Raw genomic sequence first — 17,257 nt, 5'->3', positions numbered from 1 at the left:
TCAGCAAGGGATGCAGTGCATTAACTGGATTAGCAAAATAAACCCCATAGGCACACTGGTACTCTGTCTAATATGCTTTAGCAACAATGTGATCATGTCATGACTCACTTCACCTTGTGGATTTGTGTAAATGCTTCTGCATTTCTTTGAGTCTTCTTTGAATAGGTGAGATGGGCGAGACCAGGACAAGACAGAGACCAGAAAAGACAAGGCAGAGACAACTGGTGTTGGCAAAATCAAGAGAAGACCCAGACAGAGTAGGTCAAATTGAGACAAGACCAAGACAACAGAGACCAGGAGTGGGTGAGACTGAGACAAGACTGAGACTAGGAGTAGGATGAAACCTAGTCAACCTAGGTGTGATCGGGACAAGACCAGGACCAGGAGTAGGCAAAACCAAGACAACAGAGACCAGGAGTAGGATGAAACCTAGTCAAGACCCTCAGTAGGCGACAGTAGGTGAGACAGAGTAGGTAAAATTGAGACCAGGAGTATGATGAAACCTTGTCAACCTAGGTGGGATTGGGACAAGACCAGGACCAGGAGTAGGCAAAACCAAGAGAAGACTGAGTAGGTAAAATTAAGACAAGACCAAGACCAGAAGTAGATTAATTCAAGACAACAGAGAGGTGAGACTGAGACAAGACTGAGACCAGGAATAGGATGAAACCTAGTCAAGACTTCTCAGTAGGCGACAGTAGGTGAGACAAAGACCAAGAGTAGGTGGGATCAGGACAAGACAGAGACCAGAAAAAGGCAAGGCAGAGACAAGATTGAGATTAGAAGTGGGCAAGACAGACAAGACTGAGACAAGGGGTAGGCAAAATCAAGAGAAGACCCAGACAGAGTAGGTAAAATTGAGACCAGGAGTAGAATGAAACCTAGTCAACATAGGTGGGATCGGGACAAGACCAGGACCAGGAGTAGGCAAAACCAAGAGAAGACTGAGTAGGTAAAATTGAGACAAGACCAAGACCAGAAGTAGACAAATCCAAGACAACAGAGAGGTGAGACTGAGACAACACTGAGACCAGGAGTAGGATGAAACCTAGTCAAGACCTCTCAGTAGGCGACAGTAGATGAGACAGAGACCAGGAGTAGGTGGGATCGGGACAAGACCAGGACCAGGAGTAGGCAAAACCAAGAGAAGACTGAGTAGGTAAAATTGAGACAAGACCAAGACCAGAAGTAGACAAATCCAAGACAACAGAGAGGTGAGACTGAGACAACACTGAGACCAGGAGTAGGATGAAACCTAGTCAAGACCTCTCAGTAGGCGACAGTAGATGAGACAGAGACCAGGAGTAGGTGGGATCAGGACAAGACAGAGACCAGGAGAAGGCAAGGCCAAGGCAAGGCTGAGACAAGAAGTACACAAGACTAGGTATGAATGAGACAGAGACAAGACAGAGCAATCAAGTGAGACCAGGTGTGTTTGAAACTGAGACAAGACTGAGACCAGGTGTGGGTGAGATTGAGACAAGACACAAACCAGAAATAGAGTGAGCTCTAGATAAGACTGAGAGCTGAAGTATGCAAGACTGAGACAAGGCCAAGACTAGGACATTAAAGAAGGCCTTGCACCAACTGGTCTTGTTGGAATGTTACAAGTCCTCCTCATCCTGAGAGAAGACAGAGTCCAAATGTTTACAGTCTAATTAGGACACTGATAAAATTAGGTTGTCATTTCTCAGGAAAGTGGATCACTGATAAACATATTTGCTGCTTCTTCTGCATGTTTGTCCTTCCAGTTCCAATGAATTTACTCCTTGCTGGTTTCCTGCAGTGGCTTTCCTGCGAGACTTTGGAGAATCAAATCAGTCAGGCTGTGCTGATTGTGCCAACAAAAAAAATCCTCAGTAGTACAGTAGTACATCCAGAAAGCCCAGCAGTGGCATTTTCTGCTTACTTTTCAGATACACTGCAGCTGAAACATATCTCGGCTAAACTCGGATAGTATTGGGATCGATTGGGCTTCATTTCAGAAATATTTCTGTGTTTGGTTGGGAAACAAAAAAAAAAATAGATCTTGTTAGCTTTAGACTCTTGATATAGAGTTATTTCGGCTGTTTTTTGTTTATTAAAAGAAACCCACAGAAACTACCAAGCAAAACCACACCTTAACAACCATGTAGTAACACCCCAGCAACCGTCTTGGAACTCATGAAATGTGATCATTCTCAGTTCGGATGGAAATTCCCTTTTTCACTTAACTTACAAATCCAAACATTGTTAGCTATGATGACGATGTTGCCTAGCTAATCGTCAATGGAAACCTTTATGTCTGCAAGCTGTTAGCTTTGAGCAAGCTCCAATAGACTTGCTTAATCATCTTTCTGGGAAGCTGTAGATCTTGCTGATTCGTAGTCCAAGGATATGACTGGTATTTTGCATGCTAAGCTATGTAGCTCTGTGCAACCCAATAAGTATGACCTAAGAAACACCTGAGATACCACAGTAACCATCTAGTAACATCTGAAGACACACAACCACTTGGAACAGCAACCGTCTGAACACAAGAGCACAAGAGATATCCTAGCAACCACCTAGCAACCACTTGGAACATCTTGGCAACCACATTGCATAGCAAACATCCATGGTGCTCACTTATTAACAACCAAGGAACCACCTGCAGTTCCACAGAAATGATATAGTAACATCCAAAGACTCCTTAGAACTCCTTAGAAGTGATGACCCTCAGCAACCACTGGCCACACCCAAGCATCCACATTGTAACACCCATTGCCACCCGCTTGCTAGCCAATACCCTAGGAACCACCAGGATTAACGCAGAAACTATAAAGTAACATCAGTAACAAAGACCCACCACTTAGCATAGCAGCCACCTAGCAACCCCATAGCAACCAAAGTAGCCTTGTTTAAATGCTGTCTATCTACAATGCTTCCCCCCAATACATGTGTCCATAAACTTTTACAAATAAAGATGGTTCTTTGAGGTTTAAACACGTTGTTGTACAGGTTCCTCATACTCACGTCTCTTTTAGAAACTTTTTCTTTTATGGAACCACGAATAGTTGTTCTATGGCTCAGAGATCCCTTTGTAGCACCGTCATTTTAGGAGTCTAAAGTACAAACAAAATCCAAGGCGCTCCAGTGCAAAACCTAAAGAACTTCAAGCTTCAGACTCCAAACATGTCTTTCATATTTGGTGTATGGAGGGGGAGTATATTCAATTTTGGGCTCTTTAAGAGCTCGGTGACCTCCAGAAGACTGTCTGAACCCTTGCCTTCCCTCACCTCCGATCGATGCCAGGGCGGCCCATGAAGGCCCTCAAGGGGAGGGCTGGACGGGAGGGGATCTCTCCTTTATCCTGCAGGGTAAAGGAGCGCTCGGTCGGAATGGCCCAGTGCTGTAGGTCCTGAATTATTAAAGACAACATATTGCAGCAGAAGGGAGGGAGAGCACTGTGGGCTGTGGTTCTGTGGCTTTTTTTCCGAGCCCCCCTCCCCTCCTGCTGCAGATGCTATTTGTGGGGTACTGCGACGGGGGGAGCCTGGCTGGAGTTCGGTGAGCAGTGTTAATGCGGCAGAAGGGTTTGGATGGTGCGAACGGGCGACTGAGGCTAGTTAATTGCAGTGGGAAGATCGGGATGGGGGTTGTTTCCTCTTGCTACAGCTGTTATACCAGAGGTTTTAATGTTGCTAGGCACCAAGGGATAGCTAATTCTAGGTTATTAGGACCATTGCATCCTGCACAGCATGTATGCACACACACTACAACCTCACTGACCCCCAGAAGTGTAGTGTTGATGTTGCTTTGTTAAACATTGCATAATCTCAGAATTATATAATGGATTGTATAGTTAAGCAAAGGCAGAAACAGAAAATAAAAATGAGTGGATTAAGGACATTCAGTGAACGTGATGCTTACACATTAGCGCAGTATGGAAGGATAAGCAGCTGTTTCTCAGGTGAATGAGAATTTCAGTGAAGGACTTGTTTAGCAAGAGCAGTTCTTCTACAGCACAGGAAGCCAATAAAGTCAATAAAGTGCATCTGAGTGTTCAGTGATGTAAAACCCACTGCAGAGTGTGGTGAAACAGTGGTGTAGAAAATGACATCCTACAATGAAGTTCTAGCAGTGTCCCAAAATGTAATCCGAAATCTCACTGTTTAACTGAGGTCGCCACTCACGTCTCCCAACACCCAACAGGAAGCTGCATGGAGTGAAGTTTGTGTGTAATCAAGAGAAACAGAGCTACATCTAATCACACTGCTGGCAAGAGCAGTCCCTGACCAGCTATATAGAGGGGGGGGGGATTATTGTGGGAGACTTCAGTGGTGTAAAACCCGTAAGCTTACGTGGAGGGCGTAGGAGATGGTTGCCCAAGACAAGCCGCATGAAGTTAAGTTGGGTATGAAGAGACAGAGATCTACAGATATCCTGAAAAGGCTGTGGGATCACCTTGTGATCAAAACATCTTGTGGTCCCAAGGTCAAACAAATGTTTTATCTGAGATCACAAGAAAAATAACCTGTGATCACAGGAAATCAATTTCTGTTATCTTCAGATCAAAAGAAAAATAACCTGTGATCTCTGTAAATCAATTTCTGTTATCCTTAGATCACAACAAAAACAACCTTTGATCACAGAAAGTAACATTTGTTATCTTTAGATCACAAGACAAATAACCTTTGATCACAGGGAGTAACATTTGTTGTCTTTAGATCAGAAAAGGTCTTTAGAAAACACCTTCTATTAACTTGAAATCACAAGAAACATAACATGTGATCACAAGAAAACAACGTTTGTCTTTAGATCACAAGAAAAATAACCTTTGATCACAGGTAGTAATGTGTATTATATTAAGATCACAAGAACAATGACCTGTCATAATGGGAAAACGGTACAGAAAAATATTTAGGTGCAATAACATTAGGCTAAAAACAAAGTGACACTATAAGCATACGGGTTACATAGTGCTGAAAATGAGCTCTTTGATTTGTAAAATCCTTTTTTTTTATTTCTACATAGAAACATCAACAAAAGGTCTTTCGCCACTGCAAAGAACTGTTTGAGCGTCCAAATGGTTCTTAGAGTTTTCATGGATTTATATAGAGGTTGTATCTACATATGCATAGTGAACCAGGCACACGTTTTGTAGATATTGACCTGGTAGATATTTGGTATTAATACTGACCACTGCATACTGGAAACACCCCACAAGACGAAGATGAAGAAGATGAAGAATGGGGGTTCCTGTGTACAAAACAAGACTGCACCCACACCATAAAATACCTTCTTCTTCTTCTTCTACTGACTGATAAGAGTGAATAACTGCATTTTTAGACATTTTTCCATGAAAAAAGGTTTTGCAATGACATGATTTTCATTGGTGCATTTTTTGTTTTTAATTGACAAATGAATGTTAGATGAACCCCTCTGAAGAGTCACTTACTGGCACTGCCCTAATGGACATCATGAATGGATTGCACGGAGACTGGAAGGCTTTCGGCACAGTGGGTGACTGACGATCTCGTCACTTTTAAATAGATTTCCCCAACCGCTTAATGGATGGCAGCCTCTTGCCCTTTGCGAAAAGAACTATTAGCTATTCTGAGCAATCATTCACCCCAAGAAAATGAAATCATCATCATTATCTTGCCTAGCTGTGAAATACCAATAAAGGGGCAAAGGGTTACACCATCTTCAGAATTAGGGCAGTACTAAATAGTGTGGTTAGCATTAATGCAGTTTCAGCCTTTGCAATACTGAGATTTCTCAGTCAGTAAAACACAGTAAAACATAAAACGCATGACATCGTACATCACTTCCCTGAGGTTTGATCATTTGTAACTGACAGTATACTATAAATACCATATTTACAAGAAGAAATGATTAAAACTGATTAAAAATAGTAAAACAGTCTAGCACTGGGTCACTGTAAAACAGAACACATGCTGGGTTAAGATAACCCAGCATCTCTGGGCTATAAAAAGTTAGGTAGTAATGTGTATTATATTAAGATCACAAGAACAATGACCTGTCATAATGGGAAAACCATACAGAAAAATATTCAGGTGCAATAAAATTAGGCTAAAAACAAAGTGACACTATAAGCATATGGGTTACATAGTGCTGAAAATAAGCTCTACATGTAACATCATTTTTTAAATAAAAATGAAGAATTAATTAAAAAATTTTATACAGGAACATCAACAAACCCATCACTGTTAAAACAACCCATCAGAATAACCAGGCTCAACCCAGCGCTTGGGTCGGAAAAAAACAACCCAGCAGTTTTTGAAGTGAGGTAATCACGACTTAACAAATAATACACCATAAACAAATGGAACTTTTACCAACATAGTTTATGCAGTATGTTTTCATTCTGGCCTAACACTGACCTTAAACTCAACCCAAACCCTAACCCTGCCCCTAATTCTAACATTAAACTCAACCCAAAACCTAACCCTCATTCTGCTCTAATCCTGACCTTAACCTCAACCCAAAACTTAACCCTAACCCTGGTCCTAATCCTAACCTCAAACTCAACCCAAAACCTAATCCCAACCCTCATTCTGCTCGAATCCTGATCCTAACCTCAAACTAAACCCAACCCTAATCCTAACCTCAAACTCCACCCAAACCCTAACCCTGCCCCTAATTCTAACATTAAACTCAACCCAAACCCTAACCCTCATTCTGCTCTAATCCTGACCTTAACCTCAACCAAAAAACCAAACCCTAACCCTGGTCCTAATCCTAACCTCAAACTCAACCCAAAACCTAATCCCAACCCTCATTCCGCTCTAATCCTCACCTTAACCTCAACCTAAAACCTAACCCTAACCCTGGTCCTAATCCTAACCTCAAACTCAACCCAAAACCTAACCATCATTCTGCTCTCTTCCTACCCTTAACCTCAACCCAAAAACTAATCCCAATCCTCCTTCTGCCTTAATCCTAACTTTAACCTCAACCCAAACCCTAACCCTCTTTCTGCCCTAATTCTAACCTCAAACTCAACCCAAAACATAATCCTAATCCTGTAAGCACTGATTAAGGACTAGAGGATGACCAACACCAACAAACTGTGCAGCAACAGATGAGCTTCTCTGACTTCACATCTGAAAGGGCCTAGGTAGGAGTGTCTAATGGAGTGGACAGCGAGTGGACACAGTGTTTAAAATGGTGTTCTGAATGAACCGGTATACCATCCAGTGCTACCTGGGATACTTTGACTTCTACTGTAAGTTAAGAAGCTTCACTTGTTCTTTTTGTTAAGTTGTCATTTTAAAGGAACAAGGTTTTTGAGTGAGAGCACCGAGGTGTTAAAAATCAAACCCCTTCTTGATATCTTTTTTTGATATCAGGCTGTAAGAATGCAATGAGAACAGAAAATCCCCCAACAGTCTCCGCCACAGCAGCCGAAGGGTCCTATTGAAATTCACGTCACACACTGTCTTATAATAGAACGACAACCCTCCTCATCTCAGACCTCTGCAGAGAGCAGGGCTTAGAGTAATGAGAAACGCCGGCCGTGGTCATTATCAGTCCTCACCCATAACACTGAGAGATGGAATTCTCTTAGCACACACACACACACACACACACATGGACACACAGAAGCAAGAAAACACACACACACAATCTGCTGCTTGGTCTCTGAAGGGATCCCAATCAATACGGCACAGATTGAGGATTTTATTATTGGAATTAGGTGGAGATATGAAGACGGAAGCAGATTAGGCTTTAAAGGAGAATTCCCAGTCTAATGAAGGACATAATAAAACACTCATTTCAGAGCAGTTTCTAAATGACCTCAAACTAAAGTGGATGTTAACGAGGAGCATACCCTATTCCACATGCTCTGGTCCTGTCCGAGGAGTCAGTTTGATTGGGAAGCATGTCATTGATGTCACACAAAAACTCTCCATATCTCCATTTTTGGTAAGGCTTTATTTGGAGAGGTCCTTTGTAGATGATTAATAAACTCTTAACACAGTTTTAGTAACACATCAGCAGCATATCAGTGCAGTAGCAGTAGTGAAGCATCTGAATACACTGAGGTAAAGGTCCTGAAGATGTTCTGTTGATGCTTTACTGACATTCAGTAGATTTATTGTTGATCTGTTACATCAAGTAGACTTAATATAATATTAATATATTAATATCTTTCATTAAGCAAAACCTGACCCAGCTGTACCCAAAACCTAACCCTAACCCTCATTCTGCCCTATCCCTGACCTTAAACTCAACCCAAAATCTGACCCTAACCCTCTTTCTGCCCTATCCCTGACCTTAAACTCAAACCAAAACCTAACCCTGGCCCTAATTCTAACCTCAAACTTAACCCAAAATCTAACCCTAACCCTCATTCTGCCCTATCCCTGACCTTAAACTCAACCCAAAATCTAACCCTAACCCTCATTCTGCCCTATCCCTGACCTTAAACTTAACCCAAAACCTAACCCTAACCCTCATTCTGCCCTATCCCTGACCTTAAACTCATCCCAAAACCTAACCCTAACCCTCATTCTGCCCTATCCCTGACCTTAAACTCAAACCAAAACCTAACCCTGGCCCTAATTCTTACCTCGAACTCATCCCAAAACCTAACCCTCATTCTGCCCTATCCCTGACCTTAAACTTAACCCAAAACCTAACCCTAACCCTCATTCTGCCCTATCCCTGACCTTAAACTCATCCCAAAACCTAACCCTAACCCTCATTCTGCCCTATCCCTGACCTCAAACTCAACCCAAAATCTGACCCTAACCCTCTTTCTGCCCTATCCCTGACCTTAAACTTAACCCAAAACCTAACCCTAACCCTCATTCTGCCCTATCCCTGACCTTAAACTCATCCCAAAACCTAACCCTAACCCTCATTCTGCCCTATCCCTGACCTTAAACACAACCCAAAATCTGACCCTAACCCTCTTTCTGCCCTATTACTGACCTTAAACTCAAACCAAAACCTAACCCTAACCCTCATTCTGCCCTATCCCTGACCTTAAACTCAAACCAAAACCTAACCCTGGCCCTAATTCTTACCTCGAACTCATCCCAAAACCTAACCCTCATTCTGCCCTATCCCTGACCTTAAACTCAAACCAAAACCTAACCATAACCCTCATTCTGCCCTGTCCCTGACCTTAAACTCAAACCAAAACCTAACCCTAACCCTCATTCTGCCCTATCCCTGACCTTAAACTCAACCCAAAACCTAACCCTAACCACCCAAATACTACCTGCTCTGTTGTGGCCAGTCGTGTGGGGTTCTGACTGTGGAGGAACAGGGTGAAAGGAGGCTAACAACGTATACAGAAAAATGGTCAGTGGAGCTGATGGAATGAACAATGAGTGTAGAAACAAGGGGGTGGTTTTAATGAAGTGGCCTCGTGGGCCAGCTGTGAGTAATGCTTTAGTCCGCTGAAGTTTACATGCGCTTCATTGATCAGCTCCAGAAAACTGTGTACGGGAATACTAATTAGCCGTGCTCTAAAGAGCCTTCACATCCAGCCCCACCTACACACCACAGACACATGGTAGCACACATTCACCAACACCTAACAGATTTGTGATTAGTCTTCCTAGTTTCTGAGCGAGATAGATATCAACCGTACCAAAATTAGACGTGAGGAAGTCTGTGAGTTCAGTTCTGGCAGTAATGACACTCAAGGGACTGGCAGGCGTTACTAAACGGCAATGAGCAAATGAGCTGGCGCTATAGATGGTTCAGAAAGCAAGCAACACTAGTTATTTCACATGCTGTTATTAATTCTACTTGCATATGCTTGTCGTGCCTACAGAATATCAGTTTCAGATATTTCTTTTTTTCACGCAGTATTGTTCACTTTATTCCTATGACATCCTAGTCCGTGTCAAAAAGGCTGCATCACTCAATTCCTTAGAATTAGATTGTTGAGGAGCACCTTCATGCTTTGGATTCCAAAGGTGTTGAATCCTAAAGCTGTCCAGTGACTTGAAAGTGACTTGATGGCAATGGTCAAAAGCCAATCTGCACCAAGAGCCCTTCGAGCTTCAAGTACGGCTCGGCTCGACCCGCCATCCCTCAAAATCCACAGAAGACAAGCGTCCAGGCCTTTTTCTGTCCTGCACCAAAGTGGTGGAACGAACTTCCCCTGGGTGTCCGAACGGCAGAGTCCAACGCTCGCTGTCTTCAAACCCAGACTGAAGACCCACCTCTTCAGAGAATACTTGGGCGAATAGCAGAGTGGTCAGCTTATTGACTTGTGTTTAGTAGAGTCTAAACTTAGAGGTATCTTTGAACTATTAGCCTATTTAAACTAGCTGAGGTTATTCTTAAGTAAAGTCGCTCTGGATAAGAGCGTCTGCTAAATGCCTTAAATGTAAACATAAATGTCATGCTGGAAGTAGCCGGAACTGTGGTCATGAAGGGATGCACATGGTCAGCCACAATACTCAGTTGTCTGTAGCATTCGACCAGTGATTGATTGGCATTAATTATAAGACCAAAGACTGCCAAGAAAACCTTCCCCACACCATTACACCACCACCTCGGACTGTTTACATAAGGCAAGGTTGGGTCCATGGATTCATGTTGCTTCTGCCGAATGGCCCTACCATCTCTGAGTCTCAAAAATCGGGATTCATCCTACAGTTTTGCAGAGCCTGTGCTGAGCCAATGCAGCCTCGGCCTTCTGTTCCTGGTGCGAGACTCAACTCCCAGCAATTGATAGCTTCATATTTCCACATTCACACATGGTTCACATCTGGATGCCTGTATGACAATTTGCGAATATCATAGGTCAAATAGGACATTACACATGTACTGAATATTACAAAATCAGGATTTGGAAGTGCTAGTAGCTGTAAATTAAGCCCATAGAAGGTCACCAACTGGCAAAGAAGCACCAGCAGAAACCAAGGGCAGCCTACTGCTAGGGAAAGTGCTTGAGATTCAAATTGAGATGGTGACGGTCTGTGAGTGAGATATGTTGTATTCCTAGTGTCAGTTATTTCACCTCCTTCTCTCTCTCTCGCGCTCTCTCTTTCTCTCTCTCTCTCCCCTCTCACCAGCCCTCAGATGCTTGTCTTATGCTGGTCTCGCCTGCTTTACCTTGTAATGGATGCTTGGTGTCTGCAAAAGCTGCACAGAGCATTTCATGTCATTAATCACAAGCAGGGACTCCGATCAGAGACTGTGTGTACTGTGGGGTTTTCTTAGTCCTGTCTGCTCTGGGCTGGAAAGGAGAGCTCTTTGAGACTGATATTGAATAAGATGCTTCTGTTTAGTTGTAAATCTTGAGAAGGTTACATTTCTTGTCCAACGCACAGCGATATGTCCAAAATTCTTTAACTCGCACTAATAGTGAAACCCTTTTTTGGTGAGTTATATAGCTATATATTCATATATAACCATTTATTATTAACATTATGTTATTTTTTTTTTACATAAGGTCCTATTTAGACCCCTCTACAAGGTCTAAAGAACCAATTAACCAGCCGAAGCACCTTTTAAGCGTTTAAATGGATCTTAGAATCATCATGGTTTTATGTACAACCATTGCTTTTACTACCCTGCTGAAAAAACAGCCTGACCACCACTAGTTGACCAGCAAGACCCAGCTAGTTGGCCAGCACGACCAGCATAGCCAAGCATGACCAAAATCAAGTGCTGTGCTGGTCAAGAGCTGTGTACCAGCACAGAGTGTCCTCCCGCTGGATGACCACCAATGACCACCTTGTCCATCAATGACAAATTAAAGTAAATGTGAAATTATGTGCATCAAATAAATGGAATTTAAAAAGTAAAGGGGCTCTTCTAGTGTCCTTCATCGGTTCTTTACCCTGCTAAAACTTTTGGTAGCTGGTTTCTGATGTTTTAAGCTGGTCTTCAGCTGTTTTTGTTTTTAGCAAGGTAAAAAAAACCCTTGGAGAACACTAGAAGATCCACTTTCTTAAAGTGCAGCATTTCAAATTTCACCTTTTTAATGCACATAAGCATCAAATGAGCATTTACTTTGTCATTGTGCAATAAGTTTATAGACTGAGCACTAACATTTTTAAGATTTTCGATATTTTCTAGAACAAAACGTATAACTGTATAAATCTGTAGCTTCAGTTTTCAGCTTGTTTGTGCTTAAAATGAATCTTTGAACTTTGAACTTTACATTACACAGCAGCGTTTAACACAGAAACCTTCAAAAGCACTTTTCGTTTCGTTTTCGTTTAAGTCCGACTTTCACCAAGATAATGCTAATTTCCTTCAGTTTGATAATGGAATTTGCTTATATTAGCATCAAGCTAACAGTGCTGCATTTTGATATTGTACTCAGCTCCTCAGATTACCTGAAGACGTTTAAAGCTTGTAATAAACACCGAAGCAACATATTCTTCAGGTTGAATGTTGACTCCTTCAGGAAAGATTTAAGATTAGAACTTGTAAGATTGAGAATTTTACCGGAGCCTGTTAGCTAAATGCTAAATATTACTCTAGTGAGGACAGAATATGGTTGTAAAGTTGCGTTCAATAGCGGCATTACACAAGAGAACAGTATTACATTTGTACATTTTAAGCAAACTTAGATTTTAAAAATCATGATATAAATATATTTAATGTGTAAATCACCTATCAACAAGTGAAACGACTAGCTTTTAGCGACTCCTCAGAAAATGTCATGTCATGTCATGGAGTGTTGCAGGCTGACAACACTGCAATACACCTAGTTAGCTATCCGCTTAAACATTTGTCCTATACATGATTGGTTTGAGTCTATGGAAGTCTATGGCGAGATTACGAACACAAGCAGAAGTTGTAAGCAAGCGGTACAGACGGACGGTCTGGTCAATTTAAGAATACACGCCGAAATCAGACATAAAATCAACAGTATATTTTCATTGCCATCATTAATTATTTCACAATGCACACAGTTACTCTATCCCTGTGACATGTGGCGAGATTGGGCACAGCTACGCCAGTCATTAGCTCCATAGTCAGAGAAGATCTTGGACCCTCACTTCACTTTCCCATGGCCATAACCCTGGAATGTGGACAGTCACACTTATGGGCTTAACATGACCCATTTCTTTAAGTGCACTTGCTCTGCAGTCACTACATCCTCCACACCAACACTGTTTCTGATCTCCAAAGTAGTGCCTGAAAACCCCACAGGGGGATAATAAGAAGCTCATTAGCATATAAAACAGTGAGCTTATTAACAGAGCACACTGCATGTTACACTGGCGAGTGCTTCTGCCTGTGCCCAATTCCTACTGAATCACTTCATCTTGGAAAGACGTCCAATTAAAATCTAGCACAAGGACAAACACAAGCACACAAACTCACAGACTGAAGTAAAGTCTGCTGTTACTTTTGCAATAATACAGGGATCTGCCCCTGTTAATACATTTGTAGCCAGTCACTGTTATTTTAATGTTTTATAACGTCCACATACACAAATCCAACATATGCTACAGAACATCTAGGAAAGGCAGATGAGTTTTGGAAACAAATGCTGTGGACTGATGAAGCTACATTTGAAAAAACAAACAAACTGCATTTCATGAAAAGAACACCTTGCCAACTGTGAAGGATAGGGGTTGTGCTACTGCCAGTGGCACTGGCCATAAAGCACAGCCGGAGGGAAAAAAAGATTTCACAAAAAAACAGCCACTACTTAATTCAGACACACACTGAAGACTTTGGAAAGAAAATATATATCATAGAAAATATATAGATATAGATAGACCCTAAACAAGCTGTGCATGCAAGATGGTGTGCAATTTATTATGTCAGTAAAGTAATTTATTAATTTAATAGTTGCAGAGGCTGTTTAGTACTTCTCAATTTAAAAAGTGGGATAGTGGAACAGTGCACCACCCTCTTGGCACCTCAGGTGGGGGGGGGGGGGGGGGGTATTTGCCTAGTTCATGTTGACGTCCACCGTTCCCCTGAACTGTCACTTGGTAATCAGTCTACACTGTAAAAAATGCAAGATGATCTTATTATAGTTTCTATTTTTTAAGATATTTAGACAAATGATTAGAGGAGCCCCTGTTTCATGAGTGTTGGTAGAAAGAAGGTTTTAATTCAATACTATGTGCAATACCCCCCCCCCCCCCCCACACACACACACACACATGTGCAATTAAGAGTCATTTGCAATAAGCCTGTAAATAACATTGTTATTGTTTTTTTACTTATTTATATTGTGTATATAGTGTAATTTATTTATCTACGTTTTTGTAACTGAGTGTCTTGCTATCCCTTTCTGCTGTGACATTGAGAATTTCCCCACTGTGGGACTAATAAAGGACTATCTTATCTTATCTTATCTTATCTTAAAAATCAGATAAGTTTAGAAATTTTATTACTCTGGCTAATCTAATTTGAGGGGGGAAAAATCCCCTCAAAAATACGACAAGCTGCCTGCCATCAGCAGACGGAGCCAGAGAGAGCACAATGCCTTGCCTTCTCAGAGTGGGTAGATGGGTCGCACTCTCAGCATTACATGTGATAGGGGGAGAGTACTAACGAGTGGTTTGGGTGACTGGCTATGTAATAATGGGGAGAAAAATTGTGTAAGAAAAATAATAAATAATAATAAAAAGAAAATGTGTGTAATTTGGACAAGCGTCCAAACTTCTGCATAGGAGTGTATACAGATTCACAGTGCAAATGCTAGCAGGATTTAAGCTTTGATTATTTGTGGATGTAGGTGCATTAGTCCTGTAAAAGTACAAAACTAAGGACCAACACTAACCTACTGAAGCTCATTTGTGTCTATTTGTATTTGGCTCTGGGAGAACCAGCCAAGAACCCACACAGTTGAATGTAAGAGAAACCCCAGCTCAGAATTGTTGTCTAGCTGGAAATATTAGAAGACAATGCCGCATGGCTCGAGCGGCTTAGGGGCTGCACTTGTGTTGCTATGACACACGGTGGTCTGGCTGTGCCTTTAAATTTCAGAGATCAATAGAACAGTGAGGTTTTTCCCCCACTAACACTGGGGAAGGGGAACAAACAAAGGCACTAGGATGCAGGCCCACGGCTGTTAAAGCGCAAAGCTTTGCCACATCTAAACAGCTGCAACCCCAGACAGGTCTGTGAGTTGCATCGCTAATAAGTCATGTCGGAAAATGTTTGGGTTGCCCACATGTTCAGGTTCAAGAGCTCCAGACAGAAAATGAAAGATGACTGACGTGTAGAGCTCCTGACAATTGTGTTATTTAGGCTCTTAGAAGAGACGTTTTGTGCTGGCTGGGATATTGGAGGGAAAAAAAAAGGATGAATCCAATTCCATCCTGCAACAAATCTGTCCTGAAATAGCACACGCTCACACTGTGTGATGCTGTTAGCTGCGTGTTGCTTCCCAGAAGCTTAGAAACGTGTTTGTAAAAGCTAAAAACTCAAATGCTTCAATGAAAAACAGCCCATTAAAGAACACATTGGATCAGTATCAGTATGGAAATCAGTCGATACATAAGATTTCAATACTGTAGCAGTATCATCCGAAAATATTTACACTCATTATCAGCTGATACTCAAGATTTCGATATTTGAATAAGCTGATACTCAAGGTTTCAATATCAACATCAGCTTTGTTACTCAACATTTCAGTATTGGTATTGGTTTATACTCAAGATTTCAATAACTGTATCAGTACTGGCTATTTACCACTTGCAACAGCTCTAGTCTCAACACATCTACATGAAATAACATTTACTTGCATAAGCAGCAACTATATATATTATTATATATATTTTTATTATTATTATTTTTTGGTTATCAGTCAATGCTCCAGATTTCAATATTGGTATTGGCCAATATTCAACATTTCATTACTGATATCGGCCGATACTAATTCAGTACCAGCATCGGAGAAGAAAAACATTGGGTCATCTCCAGTACAAACTTTAGAATTAGCATATTCATATATCTATTAGAATAAACATACAATTGCTCCATTTTACACTTTATAGACAAAAGTATTGGGACACCCATTACCTTGTTCATTGCGTCACTCAGCATTACCTGAAGCTGCTGGACAGAATTGCATTGCACTGCATTTTCATTTACATTTACGGCATTAAGCTGACGCTCTTATCCACATGCTGCCACATGATTGGCCTATTAGATAACTGGGTGAATGAGTAGGTGTACAGTAAGCGCTCAGAAAGTGAATACTGCAGTGAACTAACTGTCTCTCTATTTGTTGTCATTCCTGTTTAGCGGTATCCTTCATGAGGCACAGTGCGTCTGCTTTCGGATTTGCCGTAAGTAGAATCTTTATTAATATTCTTTATTAATATTATTAATAACTGGTCCAGAACAGTGAGCGATACTTTAGTAAGTTGCCGTGAATACGGGTTGCTGTAATAACTCTGCTGCCCTGATCACAGCAGTATCATCACTTCTGGGTAATAAATTTTTTTCCACAGCCTTAGGCGAGGTTGTCCAGAATTGGCAAAGGTTTTAATGGAGGGGTTTAATGAGATGAGACGTAAACCATTGAGGCAGTTGATGTTAAAAAGTGTTACAGTTGAAGGGCATCGGCTAAACGGGGTTGTGTGACACCAGACCGTGAGCTTGAGAACCTTTATGGCGTTTATGAAGATGAAAAGGAGCAGGAATCCATCCTAATGGATAACAGGCTTTATATTTAGTAATTGGGAAACCTTCGGAGGTTGTCCCACAGTCTCCATCCCGTTGTCAATCCCACCTTAATTGTGTCAAATCGTGGCTATGAAACAACATATTCAGTAACAGCTTTGAAGAAAGGCTTGGGGCATAAGTAAAATGGATAAATATCCTTATGGTGGTGCAGTAATACAGTTAGCACAGTAAATAGTGTAACTAGCACAATGGACAAATCGGCCTGTACGACATATTTAAGTTCTTTTTAAGTGTTTATTTTGCCCAGTAGTGCATCATCCTGCATCACAAACACATGCACATTTGCACATATGGCTGTTAAACCACCTTTACAAATGGCTTCTTGTTTTTCTTACAGTTCGATGCTACGTTAGATGTGCTCTCATCCATCATAGTGCTCTGGCGCTACAGCAACGCAGCAGCTGTGCATTCTGCCCACAGAGAATACATGTAAGTACAACGCTTTTAGCTAAAACAAAAGAATGGCTTCCACTGAAAGAGCTGCACATACCATAAAGGATCTGATACGGCTGTTTTATCAAATTATTATGACCACCTATAGTGGGAATAACCACCCTTGGTTAGATGATACTAGGAAGACGTCATGACATGGACGGCATTAGGTGTCAAAGTGTTCATTATAGAGCTT

At 41.5% G+C, this 17,257-nt stretch overlaps 1 protein-coding gene across 1 annotated transcript in view; it reads left to right on the top strand.

The window, feature by feature from the left end:
- tmem163a (transmembrane protein 163a) overlaps window positions 1-17,257 on the top strand; it is a 79,038-nt gene that overhangs the window by 38,348 nt on the left and 23,433 nt on the right. The window contains exons 3-4 of the mRNA XM_072686516.1: window positions 16,186-16,229; window positions 16,967-17,058. Coding sequence (XP_072542617.1) covers window positions 16,186-16,229; window positions 16,967-17,058 — 136 coding nt within the window. The remainder of the gene's footprint in view (window positions 1-16,185; window positions 16,230-16,966; window positions 17,059-17,257) is intronic.

The sequence above is a fragment of the Salminus brasiliensis genome, chromosome 8 (assembly GCF_030463535.1).
Source record: "Salminus brasiliensis chromosome 8, fSalBra1.hap2, whole genome shotgun sequence".
Lineage (NCBI taxonomy): Eukaryota > Metazoa > Chordata > Actinopteri > Characiformes > Bryconidae > Salminus > Salminus brasiliensis.
The sequence above is the reverse complement of the archived record's forward strand: the minus strand, read 5'-3'. Positions and strand labels throughout refer to the sequence as shown.